Source organism: Microcaecilia unicolor, chromosome 14 (genome assembly GCF_901765095.1).
Source record: "Microcaecilia unicolor chromosome 14, aMicUni1.1, whole genome shotgun sequence".
In the NCBI taxonomy this organism is placed as follows: Eukaryota; Metazoa; Chordata; class Amphibia; order Gymnophiona; family Siphonopidae; genus Microcaecilia; species Microcaecilia unicolor.
This window is the reverse complement of record NC_044044.1, coordinates 12,218,789-12,232,937: the sequence shown is the minus strand read 5'-3', so window position 1 is coordinate 12,232,937 and position 14,149 is coordinate 12,218,789. Positions and strand designations below refer to the sequence as shown.

The following is a 14,149-nucleotide window of genomic DNA, read 5'->3' as shown; positions in this document are numbered from 1 at the left end:
CAAGAAAAATCTCATATAATTGTTAATAAATTAATAAACATAAGTACATAAGTAGTGCCATACTGGGAAAGACCAAAGGTCCATCTAGCCCAGCATCCTGTCACCGACAGTGGCCAATCCAGGTCAAGGGCACCTGGCACGCTCCCTAAACGTAAAAACATTCCAGACAAGTTATACCTAAAAATGCGGAATTTTTCCAAGTCCATTTAATAGCGGTCTATGGACTTGTCCTTTAGGAATCTATCTAACCCCTTTTTAAACTCCGTCAAGCTAACCGCCCGTACCACGTTCTCCGGCAACGAATTCCAGAGTCTAATTACACGTTGGGTGAAGAAAACTTTTCTCCGATTCGTTTTAAATTTACCACACTGTAGCTTCAACTCATGCCCTCTAGTCCTAGTATTTTTGGATAGCGTGAACAGTCGCTTCACATCCACCCGATCCATTCCACTCATTATTTTATATACTTCTATCATATCTCCCCTCAGCCGTCTCTTCTCCAAGCTGAAAAGCCCTAGCCTTCTCAGCCTCTCTTCATAGGAAAGTCTTCCCATCCCCACTATCATTTTCATCGCCCTTCGCTGTACCTTTTCCAATTCTACTATATCTTTTTTGAGATACGGAGACCAGTACTGAACACAATACTCCAGGTGCGGTCGCACCATGGAGCGATACAACGGCATTATAACATCCGCACACCTGGACTCCATACCCTTCCTAATAACACCCAACATTCTATTCGCTTTCCTAGCCGCAGCAGCACACTGAGCAGAGTTTAAAAAACAAAGTTTAAAAAAAAAGAAAGAAAATGAGCTCATTGGTATTAAAATGAACATTCCATGTGATGCACAGATGTTTCCAAGCAATGCACAGAAAGGAACACATACCTGTAACGTTCCAAATTTTCTGGCAGGTTTCAGCTGTCCTCGTGTGAGGACGACTTCTCGGTGGAGCTGTCTGGCAGCAATTTTTAATAGTATCTGCATACACATGTGTGGGTGTAGTGGAAGTGAATTTTAAAGATTGTTTTTCAACTCTGCCTTGACCGCCCAGTGCACTCAGGGTCTGTATTTTTGATTAGAAGTAATTCTGTTTAAAAATGATTGTTTAACTTTGTGTGAAAGTAAGTTGGAATGTAGAAGATAAGACACAGCTCTAATTAATTTGGTTATGTGAAGGGGGAGGTGGAGCCTGTTTTTGAGTTCAAATTGGCCACCTGGACCGGGAAACATATGACCACATTCCCACAGTATGGCTTGTTTCTCAAGCATTCTGTAATTTTCCTTAGCTCTGAACATGAATTCTAAAACTAATAGAAAAGGGGGGCCTCTGGCAGTGAAGTGGGAGGCTCATCTATGGGTGGACGCACCGCGTAGAACCAAAATTCCTGTTCAAAAAAGCTCCTGGCTTTCGCTGTGAACAGGGCCCCCCAGCTGACGACAGACTGGATGATGTAAGGACCAGTGATGATTGTTTTATTGCTTCTTTTCCTGGTCTAGGAACTCTTAGCATTGTTTAGATGTAGGGACCAGTGATGTAATGATTATTTGTAGATAGATTTTGTTTAATTATAGATAGAATGATTATAGGTATTGTTTCTTTTCAGTTATATAGCTAATCACTGTATATATTTTAAACGTTGTAGATTTTAGAACCTCTAATAAAAGGTCTCATTTACCAAATACAAATCCAAAAGAATCCACAGTAATTACTGAGTAGTCTGCGTCAGTGAAGCAGGCTGTAAATCCACGGCGGTACAGTGGGGAAATATGCCATCTGTGTGTATTTATGTGTGTGTGTTCCTCCTGTCGGAAAGCACTGTGCTTGCATTTGTGTCTGGTCCATTAACTGTCTGTAGGGAAATGTACCATGTGTGTGTATTATATCAGTGTGTGTTCTGCAAGTAGCGGTGTCATGGAATAGTAAACAATGAATCAATCCTCATGTCTCTGATGCAGTTGTTAAACAAAACGCAGGGAAAAAGTGGGGAATGGACCAAAAAACTACGGAGACAGGGACAGTGAAATCAAAAAATGATAACGTTTTATTGATGACTCATCAATAAAACGTTATCATTTTTTGATTTCACTGTCCCAGTCTCCGTAGTTCTTTGGTCCATTCCCCACTTTTTCCCTGCATTTTGTTTGACTTCGTGGGACTTCGTTGTCCATCCACCTAGGTGGATTTTTTTTTCCCTTGCTCTGACGCGGTTGTTACCATTCTGGGGGTGTTTTTCATAGGCATGCACAGAACATCGATATTTACCGCGAGACTGTTCTTTGTATGTGCTAGGCACTGTCTCTACCAAGCTGCACATAGATTTTCCACGTCTCTCATTTGCATGGTTTCCTTTGAGCATTGATCGCTGTTCCACGTTCGGTATGTTCAGCAGTAGCTATTTACATACGCAGATGCTAACGGCGACTTCTGAGCATCCCTCCCTAAATGATTTAATTCATTTTTGTTCCTTTCTCAATTGAAAAAAAAAAAAAAAAAAAAAAAAAAGAATACTTTAGCCTTTTACTTCTAAATGAACAACATTGTTCACTCATATACCTCAAAACTACCTTATGTCTCGGCCTTCTGTAGCGAGTGTGTGTGGCAGAGGCTTCCACCCCCCAGCTCACACAATTTCCATCTTCTTTCAAGTACTGCATCATGCCAGGAGTAACCCCTTTCCTCATACCTGTGCGTATCACTACAGCACGGACGGTCTCGCCACTGTAGTACCGCGTCTGGATGACGGCAGTGCCGCAGAAGAGGGTGTGACGTCGGTGCTCCTCTGGGCTGTATATTTCGTCCTGTGGTGCCTCACTGCCAGCCTGCATAGGGCAATGAAGGCTCGTTTTAGTGACTGGCACGCTCTCGCCTGTATGAAAGGGGGGGGGAATATTACAGGTTACACAAAACAATGGCACACACCGGTGTGGAAGACATGTGCATTGAATGCATCTGAAATGTAAGAACAGATAATGCAACACAAACACACAGGATTTATCAGTTTGCCTCACCACAAAGTTTCCTCTAAAGTATTATTTACCGCATTATCTAATAGTCCATTGGTGCAAATCTTTTTGTATTTTAAACACAAATAAATGCCAAAACAAAACTGAATTAAGTTTGACATTGGAACATATGTTAAGTTTACTTTACAGAATCCTAGAAAACAGGGCCACGGAGGGCCCTCTAGACATCAGAGAACCACAGGACTGGAAGATGCCTCTGAGGTTATGAAGGCACTGTCTAGTCATTTAGGTATGATCCTCTGTACTTAAACAATTCCAGAATAAAAGCGTTCAGAACTGCTCTTAAAAATTTCTACTGAGAGAGCCCACCATCTACCTGGAGAATCTGTTTCAAGTTGCTATTGACCAACCTCAAATCTGCACTGCTGCAATTCAAGCTACTCTGCCTCTTTTGGAGATGGAGAACAAAATACTCTTTGGGAATAATTTTCAGTGGTTTGGCTTTAAGGTATGGGTACACCTTAAAGCTGATTTTCAAAGGGAAAATATATGGAAAGTTACTCTGTGGAAACATACAAATACAGTCTCGATTATCCGATGTAAACGGGGCTGAGCCGCTGTCAGATAAGTGAAAATAATGGTAACCCCTTAAAAAAATGCACAGAAAACATACTTTATGCATAAAGAACAGGCATAGGGTATCTGTATTTAAAATACAATATTGTTTATTAACACTAAACAGCACAGTCTCAGATCAAAACAAGCTTCCTTGCGGTGTGAAAACAGCTAAAAAAACAGGAAGAGAACCTACACACTTCGTAATGGCAACGTGATGGTGTCACCAGGGGGCATGGTCGGAGTAGCAAAGGTCGGATAATCGAGACTGTACCATAACAAGTATTTTGCACTTGCAGTTTCTACAGGGAAAGGGAAATGGGACTTGATATACCGCCTTTCTGAGGTTTTTGCAACTACATTCAAAGCGGTTTACATATATTCAGGCACTTATTTTGTACCAGGGGCAACGGAGGGTTAAGTGACTTGCCCAGAGTCGCAAGGAGCTGCAGTGGGAATTGAACTCAGTTCCCCAGGATCAAAGTCCACTGCACTAACCACTAGGCTACTCTTCCACAGCATGCATACTTCTGAAAATCAAAATGGTATGCAAGCTGGTTTCTCCCCCAGTTGAATCACACCACGGGAATACCTCTTTTTAATCCAGATTATAAAAAAGCAAGCACATGGTGAAAGCCCATATATACTTATAGCCGGGGCAAATTTCAGCTGTGGCTTTTTGAAAATTGTACTCTTTATAATTCACCAAAAGATAACCCAGCAGCATAACTAGATGATGGCAGAAAGCCCAAAACAGCCCATCAAGGTTGCCCTGTTCATCTTAATCAGGAAATACCCCAGCTGCCAATCACAGAATGTGACCGTTTGTAAGTTGATCTCCCCTTATTCAATACACCCCACTCAAGTTCCCTTCTTGCTCTTCTAAATGTCTAACCACAGACTTTGTAATGTTCATAGAAAACTTCCGCAAGCTTCTTCCCGGGCTAAACAAACCACGCTTCTTGCACCTTCCTTCCCCTACCAGGAAATCCTCTCCAGTACATGCACAAGTGATTCGATAAAATGACTGAACTGCTGCAGGTTCAAACTTCACCCTCCCGACAGTCCCTCACCTGTCAGCATGCTCTCATTGACAATACAAGTGCCGCTGATTAACACTGCATCACAGGGCATCAGCATCCCATTGGCCGGCACGACGATGACATCACCAGGTACGAGGTCCGTGGAGAAGATTTCTTCCGTCTCTGTGGAAGGGATGAAGCCTTTAGAAAGGGGAGAAGGAGGCACCTTGCCCTGCACTGCACTACGCAATAGTAACCGGGTACTAAAAGGGCCTAGAGGTTACAATACCGAGTACAGAATGGGGAGAATTAAGTGTCCACCTGCCTCTGTGTGTCAGTTTAGGGGCTAGTCACTATCTTCTCATGCCTCATTTTAACTCTTCGGAAGAATTACTGGAGTCCAAATGCAGATGTCTGCTGCAAATCGTTGAAGAACTGGCTGCACATATCATAAGCTGCATTAGACCGAGTGGCTCGTAAATGTTTAGATGAATCCAAATTACAAAATATCTTATGATTCACCAGATTATCACACGGAGGCACCTGTCAGATGTTACAATACTCAGGACCTAACTTAACCTTGCAGAGTTTAGCCTATAATCCTTTTTAATAGTCAGTACTCTGGCCTGCCACGTACTCTCTAACGCACACACAAGTTGCAGCCCGATTTGCAGCCGCCTCCCCCCCCCCCTTCCCCACACACACACTCAACTTGAGACGACTGCACCTGGTTTCCCCTCCCGGTCTTGCCGACAGTCTCCGGCTCACCGTGGTCTCCCCTGCACACCGTCACCCGCATCACGTTGTGAGCTGCCACCATGTCATGCAACACCACGAACTGCTGCAAGGAGGAGAGAGGGAGAGCAGAGTTTACCCAGGAGCGGGAGACTGCAACCCCAAGCTGGCTCTCTTCAGGGATCTCCTCCTATGGAGGCCTTTCTCCTGACCCCTCCCACCATGAAGCCTCTCATCTCCCCTCACCCTTCATTAAATCCTTCCTAGCCAGGCCTCCAGACTCCTTTCCCTTCAGTTCTCAGCGCTCCTCTTTAACCGACAAGAGCGTAGCACGGCTTCTACCTGGAGCCTCTGCTTGCTCTTCAGTCAGCAGGCGGCACTGCGATAGTAACCCTGAGCTCAGGCGAGGTCCCGTCCATCCCACCTCCCTAACCCTACCAGAAGCTTGAACCTTTCTTTACCTTGTGGATGGTGTAGAGGGAGGCGCAGATGGAAATCACGGACATAAGGAAGATGGCAGAGGCATAATAATAATAATCGTCGCAGGACCACAAAATAATACTGAACACTTGGAAAACATAGAAGGGATTCAGCACCTGCAAAGAAGCAACTGATGTTAGGGAGATACCATAATCACGGTCACAGTTGCGCAGACAAGCCACCAAATCCATGGTTAAGAGGTGCTGGGGGTCCGGTGCCTCAAAGAACTGCTTGCCTATGCAGGGAGAGAGGGAGTGGCGTCAGCTGAATGTATGGACGCTTGAGCTGCACGCTCTGTCTAAATCTCCTAAAGCAATTCCTGTCCTTAAGAGCCCCAAATAGGTCAGATTTCAGGATATCCACAATGAATGTGCATGAGATAGATTTGTATACCAAGAAGACAGTGCATGCAAATCATGCATATTCATTGTGGATAGTACATAAGCACCGCCATACTAGGAAAAGACCAAGGGTCCATCAAGCCCAGCATCCTGTCTCCGACAGCGGCCAATCCAGGCTTCAAGAACCCGGCAACCCCCCCCCCCCCCCCCCCCAAAAAAAAAAAAAAAAAAAACAATTCTTAATAATGTTCAATGGACTTTTCCCTCAGGAATCTGTCCAAACCCCCTTTTATATTCCGTAAGGCCAGCTGCTGTCACTACATTGTCCGGCAACGAGTTCCAGAGTCTAACCACACGCTGAGTAAAGAAAATCTTTCTCCTATTTGTTTTATCCTGAAAATGTAACCTGCCTGGGGCTCTCGAGAACCGGAATTGCCTACCCCTGCTCCAAAGCACGGCCAAGACGGGCAGCAACCTTACAATATCTCACTGGTCAGTGTTATCAGCAGGATGACGACCACACAGAGAAAATTAGCAAAATTGAAGGACTTTGCCTATACAGGGCTGTGAGCTGATGCCCAGGAGGAAATCAAGAGGGCGGGGGAGGCCGTTGACAGTATCTGAGAAATGGGAGCACTAACTCCGATGAGCCCAGTTACACAAGAGGAACCGAATAGATGGTTCCTGGAACCTAAACAATTAAAAAAAAAAAAAAAAAAAAAAGAAGAGAGTGAGGTCTAATAAAAGCTGCACACAAGACCTCAGCAAACTACTCAGCAGCACGCAAAGGCCAGTATCTGGTGATTTAAGTCCCAGTTTTATTAAAAGCAACCATAAAAGCAGAAACTGAATTGGATTATAATGACCACATGCCCAACAAGTTTCAGCGCCACCTTCAGGGGCAATACGCAAAAAAATGTAGACTGTTCCACCTATAAAATGCAAAGAAACAGGGACATAAATAACTTTTAAAATTTCCTTAGTAAAAAAAACAAAAAAAAACAAAAAACAAGAATGAAACCACACAGAGCAATACACCATAATGAAAAAGTCAAAGGATGTAATATAACCCCCGTATGTGAAATTGGCAGAATTTAAAAAAAACCCCAACAAGAAAAAAAAAAATACATAAGGTGACCACTTAAAATGCTATGGTTCCATGTGAGGGATTCTCAACCCCCCCCCCCCCCCCCCCCCCGACGTCACAGCTAAAATAAAACTACTACTATTTCTTATCATTTCTATAGCGCTACTAGACGTATGCAGCGTTGTACACTTGAACATGAAGAGACGGCCCCTGCTCGACAGAGCTTACAATCTAATTAGGACAGACAAACAGGCCAAAAAAGAGATAAGGGAATATTAAAGTGAGAATGATAAAATAGGGGGTCTGAACAAAGTGAATAAGGGTTAGGAGTTAAAAGCAGCATCAAAATGGTGGGCTTTTAGCCTAGATTTGAAGGTGGCCAGAGATGGAGCTTGACGTACCAGCTCAGGAAGTCATTAATTTATTTCATTATAAGAGCTTTATCTAGACTCTATAATATCACCAAAATTCGCCCTTTCCTCTCTGAGCACACTACCAGAACCCTCATCCACACTCTTATAAAATAAAAGACATGAAAACCTTGAGTAAGTAGTAGAACCATTACATTTCTTTAAATACAGAGAAGTGCTAGACAGGAGCAAACACCATAAATCCAAATTGAAAGAACCAGCTGGTACAGGTCTCTTAATAACAACCAAATACTCCGTCTAACAGGGCTGCCATTTAAACAGTCGACAGGATCATTTGGTCCAGACCTCAGATTAAAGCAGTGCTATGCTCTGCTATATTAAGTAAAATTCACTAGTTAAACAACAGCAGCTGACTTCTATGAAAGGCACCAGAGGGTCATTTCTGCCTCAGTACAAACTTCCCATAGGGGTCTGTGCCTGTAATTTGCCTAACGGCACAAAAGTGAAAGTAAAAATAAGCCAGATTAAAAACGCTAAAAATAAAAGCCGCCAAAGGTTAAGAAAATAGTATAAATTCATAAAAGGAGGTGCCCTGAGGGTTATAACATGATTAAAGTCTTTTTGAATAAAAATAACCCGATTTTTTAAAAAAACCCAATTTGCTAAAATTAGAAACAACCAAACAGTGAAACAAAACAACAAAAAACTGACTCTCACCTTAAAAAAGGTCCCCAGAGGCTAAAGAAAAGATATTTACTGCAAAAACAGTAATTCAGATCCTCCTCAATTTGGCTTATTTAAATTGCGATTCCCAAGCTACATGCACCATCCTGAACTATAACCACTCCACCAGGGCCTTGTGTTCTTGCAGTACTCATAACCACCCACAGTCTTACCTCCTTGATGAGCAATTTCGGAACTGAAGGCACTTTCACATCAATCTGGTTGGCCCCATAGAACAGCTTCCTGCAGAGCCAGGGAGAGACAAAAGGATTAGAGCCAGCACTGCTTAGACACATATGCAGACGAGCACAGCACATGTACCCAGGAGGGATTCTGAGAGCCCTCACGAGGACCTTATGAGACTGGGCATCTAAATGGCAGATGACGTTTAATGTGAGCAAGTGCAAAGTGATGCATGTGGGAAAAAAGAACCCGAATTATAGCTACGTCATGCAAGGTTCCACGTTAGGAGTCACGGACCAAGAAAGGGATCTAGGTGTTGTTGATACGTTGAAACCTTCTGCTCAGTGTGCTGCTGCGGCTAAGAAAGCAAATATAATGTTAGGTATTATTAAGAAAGGAATGGAAAACAAAAATGAGGATGTTATAATGTCTTTGTATCGTTCCATGGTGTGACCGCACCTCGAATATTATGTTCAATTCTGGTCGCCGCATCTCAAAAAAAGATATAGTTGAATTAGAAAATGTACAGAGAAGGGCGACGAAAGTGATAAAGGGGATGGGACGACTTCCCTAGGAGGAAAGGCTAAAGTGGCTAGGGCTCTTCAGCTTGGAGAAAAGGCGGCTGAGAGGAGATATGATAGAGGTCTATAAAATAATGAGTGGAGTTGAACGGGTAGATGTGAAGCGTCTGTTTACGCTTTCCAAAAATACTAGGACTAGGGGGCTTGCGATGAAGCTACAAAGTGGTAAATTTAAAATGAGTCGGAGAAACTTTTTCTTCACTCAACGTATAATTAAACTCTGGAATTCATTGCCAGAGAATGTGGTAAAGGCGGTTAGCTTAGTGGAGTTTAAAAAAGGTTTGGACGGCTTCCTAAAGGAAAAGTCCATAGACCATTATTAAATGGACTTGGGGAAAATCCACTATTTTTGGGATAAGTACTTTTTTGGGATCTTACCAGGTATTTGTGGCCTGGATTGGCCACTGTTGGAAACAGGATGCTGGGTTTGATGGACCTTTGGTCTTTCCCAGTATGGATATACTTATGAACTTATGACAAGGGCAGACGGCATACAGAAAAGAAAACAGAACCTCCCTCTGCTCCATCACGGATCAGGAGAGAAGGTCAAGAGTTGCAAGAGAAGAGACAAGGAGAAAAGAAAGAGAAATTCTATGATGGACCGCAACCCGCCTGGCAAAATACCAAATTCACACTCACCGATACTCTTGCGCTGACCGACTCAGCCCAGTACCGTGGCGGTGGTGAATAGCGGAGCAAAGCACATCCTTCTCCAGTGCGGCCAGGCGGCGAAAGCACTGTGTCCTTGGGTCCCACAGGAACTTCAGATTGTGGTGGACGAAATAGCGTGTCTGGAGGGGGAAGAAAGGAGGAGAAGCTGAGCGGGAGATTGTTATTGGAAACAGTGGAGTGCAGGTGCTCACGCTCAAGTAGTCATCCCTCGGATTTTATATATGGTGCCCCAAATCAGGCTGTGATCCAGGATGTGTGTCCAGCTATATTGGCCAACGAACCAATCAGTGCCAATACTTGGGTGCCTAACTGGCGCCAACACCAATTTGAATTTGAGTGCACACCTTGCTGTAAGGTATTTTATTACAATGTGCCCCCAAATCCCAAAGCGAACGACCCACAAAGGGGCGAGCCCACGGGAGGTGCATGGCCGTTCATAAAGTTAGAATACCGGAGATGTGCAGCCAAATGTGGGCACTGAAATCGGCAATCGATGCTATTCGATAAGGACTGCTCATCATTACGGATTAGCATCGTATGCCGATTTCTTTTCAGCTCCATGTGTCATGCTAACTGGGGGCAAAGGATAAATGAATTTTTCTGTCCTTCTCTCCTTACTTTTTTCTGCTTTAGGGCACACACTGTTGGAGGAAGCCCCTGCTTATACTCCCAGGCCTGCATCTGCGGGGCGGGAGAAGTATGATCAGTGGGTGCCCCGGTATCTTCGTGCTCAGGAAAGCCCAAGGGGTCAGAACCTGGAGCAGTCAGGGTACGAACCCTGACCCGGAACCAGCTGTGGAACTCATCCTGAAGAGGACAATAATAAAAATATATATATAATAATTGGTGGCACACAGGTAGATTTTGTCCTACATCATGACACTATCTATTCCACCATGTAACCCTCATCCTTCATACTCCATCCATCAAATCCTCTTCGTCTCTCCTTTCCTCTGACCCCCCCCCCCCCCATGCTCCATCAACTTCACTCCCCTTTTCCTAATGAAAACTCCTATCTTCTTCCTTTCTTCCTACTTCTTAGCTTCCATCTCTATTTCCAAGGCCACCCCTCCACCTTTCCCAGCCTCACCGTGGCACGCAGGAGCAGGATCCAGGCGTCCTGAAGTGGCACCTCGCAACAGGTCCACTTCACACTCCACTCTGGGAACCAGTAGAGGAAGAGGAGGAGGAAGCCGAAAGAACAGAGGGTACCCAGCGAGACCAGCAACAACTTCCAGCGGCACGGCTTAAACCCCAGCACCTCCTGCACGCACGAGAAAAGGGAATCCACTAAACTTAGATCCTAAATGAAAGCCTCCCTTATTGCAGCTGGTATTTGCGGGGGGGAGGGGGGGGAGGTCTTCTTTTCCAAAGCACAAAGCTCTCAAAACGAGGGACTTAACTCACGAGAGCAATGCAATACATCTGTGTCAGATGCTTATTATTAGGGCTGTGGAGTAGGAAATGATTTCAGGTGCGTGTGGAAGTGGAGTTAGAGTCAGTAAAAATGTACCAACTCCAATTCCAGCTTAAAAAAAAAACCAAAACACAATATGATAATATATGGTAAATGTATTATTTTATACTTATATTTACACCTATCTTTGCACTGAATCTAAAGTTATATGTACCAGTACTTTAGAACCAGAATAAAAAGCGTAAAGCCTAACATCAGTATAAGCCGGAGTTGGCGTCAGAGTCAGTCAGTATAAAAATAGAATCGCAGGAGTTGAAGGTTTAGTGTACCGATTCCACAGCCCGTGGATTCTCTTTCAACATTAGATCTGAAGCAAAAGGTTAAGTGCTGGGCCCCAACATCAGTTACTTTAGCACCACATCTCTCTTATAAATATACGATAGCCTTTCAGGCAATCAACTGATGGCAACTCATTTGCTGTGTTGATTTTAGCAGTATCTGCAGCCTCCCTCCCCTCTCCACCAAGGCCTGAGTCACCATCACGGGGCACTCACCAGTTCCTCTTCCTCACTGCTGATGTATTTCTTGGCTGATCGCTCCATGTCGCCTTCCTGTGAGCCACACTCCTCCACTGCCACGAGTCTATGAGACACAAGGAGCAAAAGATTCTCAGAAGTGTAGTACCTTAGTAGCGGAGCAGACGAGTCCAGGGGAGAGATCTACCCACATAGATATATATGTACCCAACACACATTATTCAATGTCTTAATCTTCACAGAATTACTGATGTTCTTCCAGGAATCTGCAGAGAAAGGCAGCAAATTCCTGATATATTTAACTAGTTGGTGGCGTGACAGAGCTGGGGGGGAGGGCAGAGGCAAGAGAATGTTGGAGATAAACAGAGTGAGGCTAGGGAGGGGTAGGACAAACAGAGAGGATGCAAGCTGGACAACATCCACCTTAGCTTTAGAATGGGGAAGTAGCCTAATAGACCAGTGGACTGAGAACTAGGGAAGTCTGGTTCAAATTCCACTGCCAGTGACGTACCTAGTTTGCTTGCCACCCAGGGCGGGTCATCGCTGCGCCCTCCCCCAAGGCACATCACACCCTCCCCCCCCCTTCCCGAAGCACATTACTCCCACCATCCTTCCTCCTAGCAAGGGGTCGCCTGGAGCAGTTGTACAGCTGTTGACTCCGCCGGTTCCCTGTCCAGGAACAGGAAGTAATGTCAGATGGGGCAGGGGACCAGAGGAATCGACAGCCATGCAACTGCTCCGTGCACCCCCTTGCTGCCTGTACCTGAGGTGGACTGTTCCCACCGCCCTACCCTTGGTACTCTACTGCCCACTGCAGCTCCTCGAGACCTTGGGCAGGTCTCTTAACCCTACATTTCCTCAGGTACAAATTTAGATTATTAAGGCCTGTTGTACTTGAAGGTAACTTGTCTTGAGCTACAACTGAAAAAGGCATGAGCTAAATTCCAAATTGAATAAAGAAAAAAACAAAATTCCTGTGTTATCAAGTTCACAATGTCACACTTCTTATTCTAATCTTATAATTGATCAAACTGTACGTCCAATAGATATCCAACTAAAAATCTTAGGAGTAGCTTTTGATAAACATTTATCTTTCGAAAATCAAGTACATGCAGTCACAACTGGACTACTGTAATGCAATTTGGGAAGCAAAGATTCTATGCTTAAGTTGTTTCAGACAGCACAGAACCTTGCAGCCCGTTTAATTAGTGGGGTATCAAGGTTTAATGAGGCATCTCCTTTACTTACTGTATTACACTGGCTCCATCAGATCCCCAATAATGTTTAAAACACGCACCTTAATTTTCAAAGGTATCTGGAATGGCACCAGGCTATATGATGGACCTAATAGTATTGTCGGCTAGAAAAGCAAAATCAACATGGAGAGAATATTTGCTTCTACATTTACCCAACTGCAAAAATGTAATTTATAAGACTGTTTATACAGCTGGATTTAGTTACCAAGGTTCTAAATGGAGAAATCTTATTCCAAAAGAAATTAGAATAATAAGTAACTATTTACAATTCCAGAAAGCATAAAAAAAACCCCAACTCATCTGCTCAAGAAATGTTCTTCAATTAACTGTTAACTAGCCATTGTAATCTACTGTATGTAACCTGTTATACTACAGTTAATTGTAAGCCACACTGAACTGAAACTAGTTTTTGGATAATGTGGGATATAAGAACGAACAAAAAAATCCAATAAAATTCCTTTCCTTGGGCCCCCTTTACTAACGTACGTTAGCGCTTTTATCAATAGGGATATTGTAGGCGCGTACATGGTTAACGCGCGTTAAAAATGTTAACGCGTCTACAACGCGGCTTAGTAAACAGGGCCCCTAGTGACTTGTTGGGCTCTCAGATGCACCACTGAGGAGCAGGAGCCGGAGCTAGGAATAGATCCAACTCATCACCCCCACCCACTCCCCCTGAAACCCTCACACAAGTGCGAGACATACTCACAGCAGCTTCTGTTACTATGTCAGCTGAAGGGCCCCTGCTCGATGCTCCACACTCTCTGGAGATGGGTCAGAGTAAACAGGCACTGCGGAAAAAAAAGTTATTGTAATATATTATTGCCTTTGCTACCACACTGAACAGTCAAACCACTTCAGACAGACTCTTTGTTTACTTAGTAGCTTCAGTTTAAGAGAAAATCACATGTTACAAAATAAGTCACTGTCATTGTCAAAAACCACATTCAAGCAGAGGCCCAACCTTGTTCGGGGCCTAGGGGGAAGTGAGAGTCAGGTATACAAGACCCATTAAATCTGACTTCTAATCATCCACGAGCTCGGAGTCCAGTCAACCTCTCTTTAGGGAGATAATGTGATCTACCCATATCAGTGCACAGATTAATAGTTATATCAAAGAAAGAGGAACAGCAAGGGTCAAGATGGCTGCCGACATCTCTATTT

The 14,149-nt window shown here is 44.0% G+C and overlaps 1 protein-coding gene across 2 annotated transcripts in view; it reads right to left on the bottom strand.

Annotated features, from left to right (window-relative positions):
* Positions 1-14,149, bottom strand: part of LOC115457497 (probable cation-transporting ATPase 13A3) — an 86,007-nt gene that overhangs the window by 50,765 nt on the left and 21,093 nt on the right. The window contains exons 2-11 of one of the 2 annotated variants that reach the window (XM_030186929.1): positions 13,691-13,776; positions 11,748-11,835; positions 10,867-11,040; positions 10,395-10,583; positions 9,744-9,895; positions 8,514-8,583; positions 5,800-5,934; positions 5,372-5,444; positions 4,655-4,786; positions 2,687-2,869 (exon numbers count right to left, since the gene is read on the bottom strand). In XM_030186929.1, coding sequence (XP_030042789.1) covers positions 2,687-2,869; positions 4,655-4,786; positions 5,372-5,444; positions 5,800-5,934; positions 8,514-8,583; positions 9,744-9,895; positions 10,395-10,583; positions 10,867-11,040; positions 11,748-11,795 — 1,156 coding nt within the window. In that variant the 5' untranslated portion in view covers positions 11,796-11,835; positions 13,691-13,776. The remainder of the gene's footprint in view (positions 1-2,686; positions 2,870-4,654; positions 4,787-5,371; positions 5,445-5,799; positions 5,935-8,513; positions 8,584-9,743; positions 9,896-10,394; positions 10,584-10,866; positions 11,041-11,747; positions 11,836-13,690; positions 13,777-14,149) is intronic. The other variant, XM_030186928.1, reaches the window with a different exon arrangement.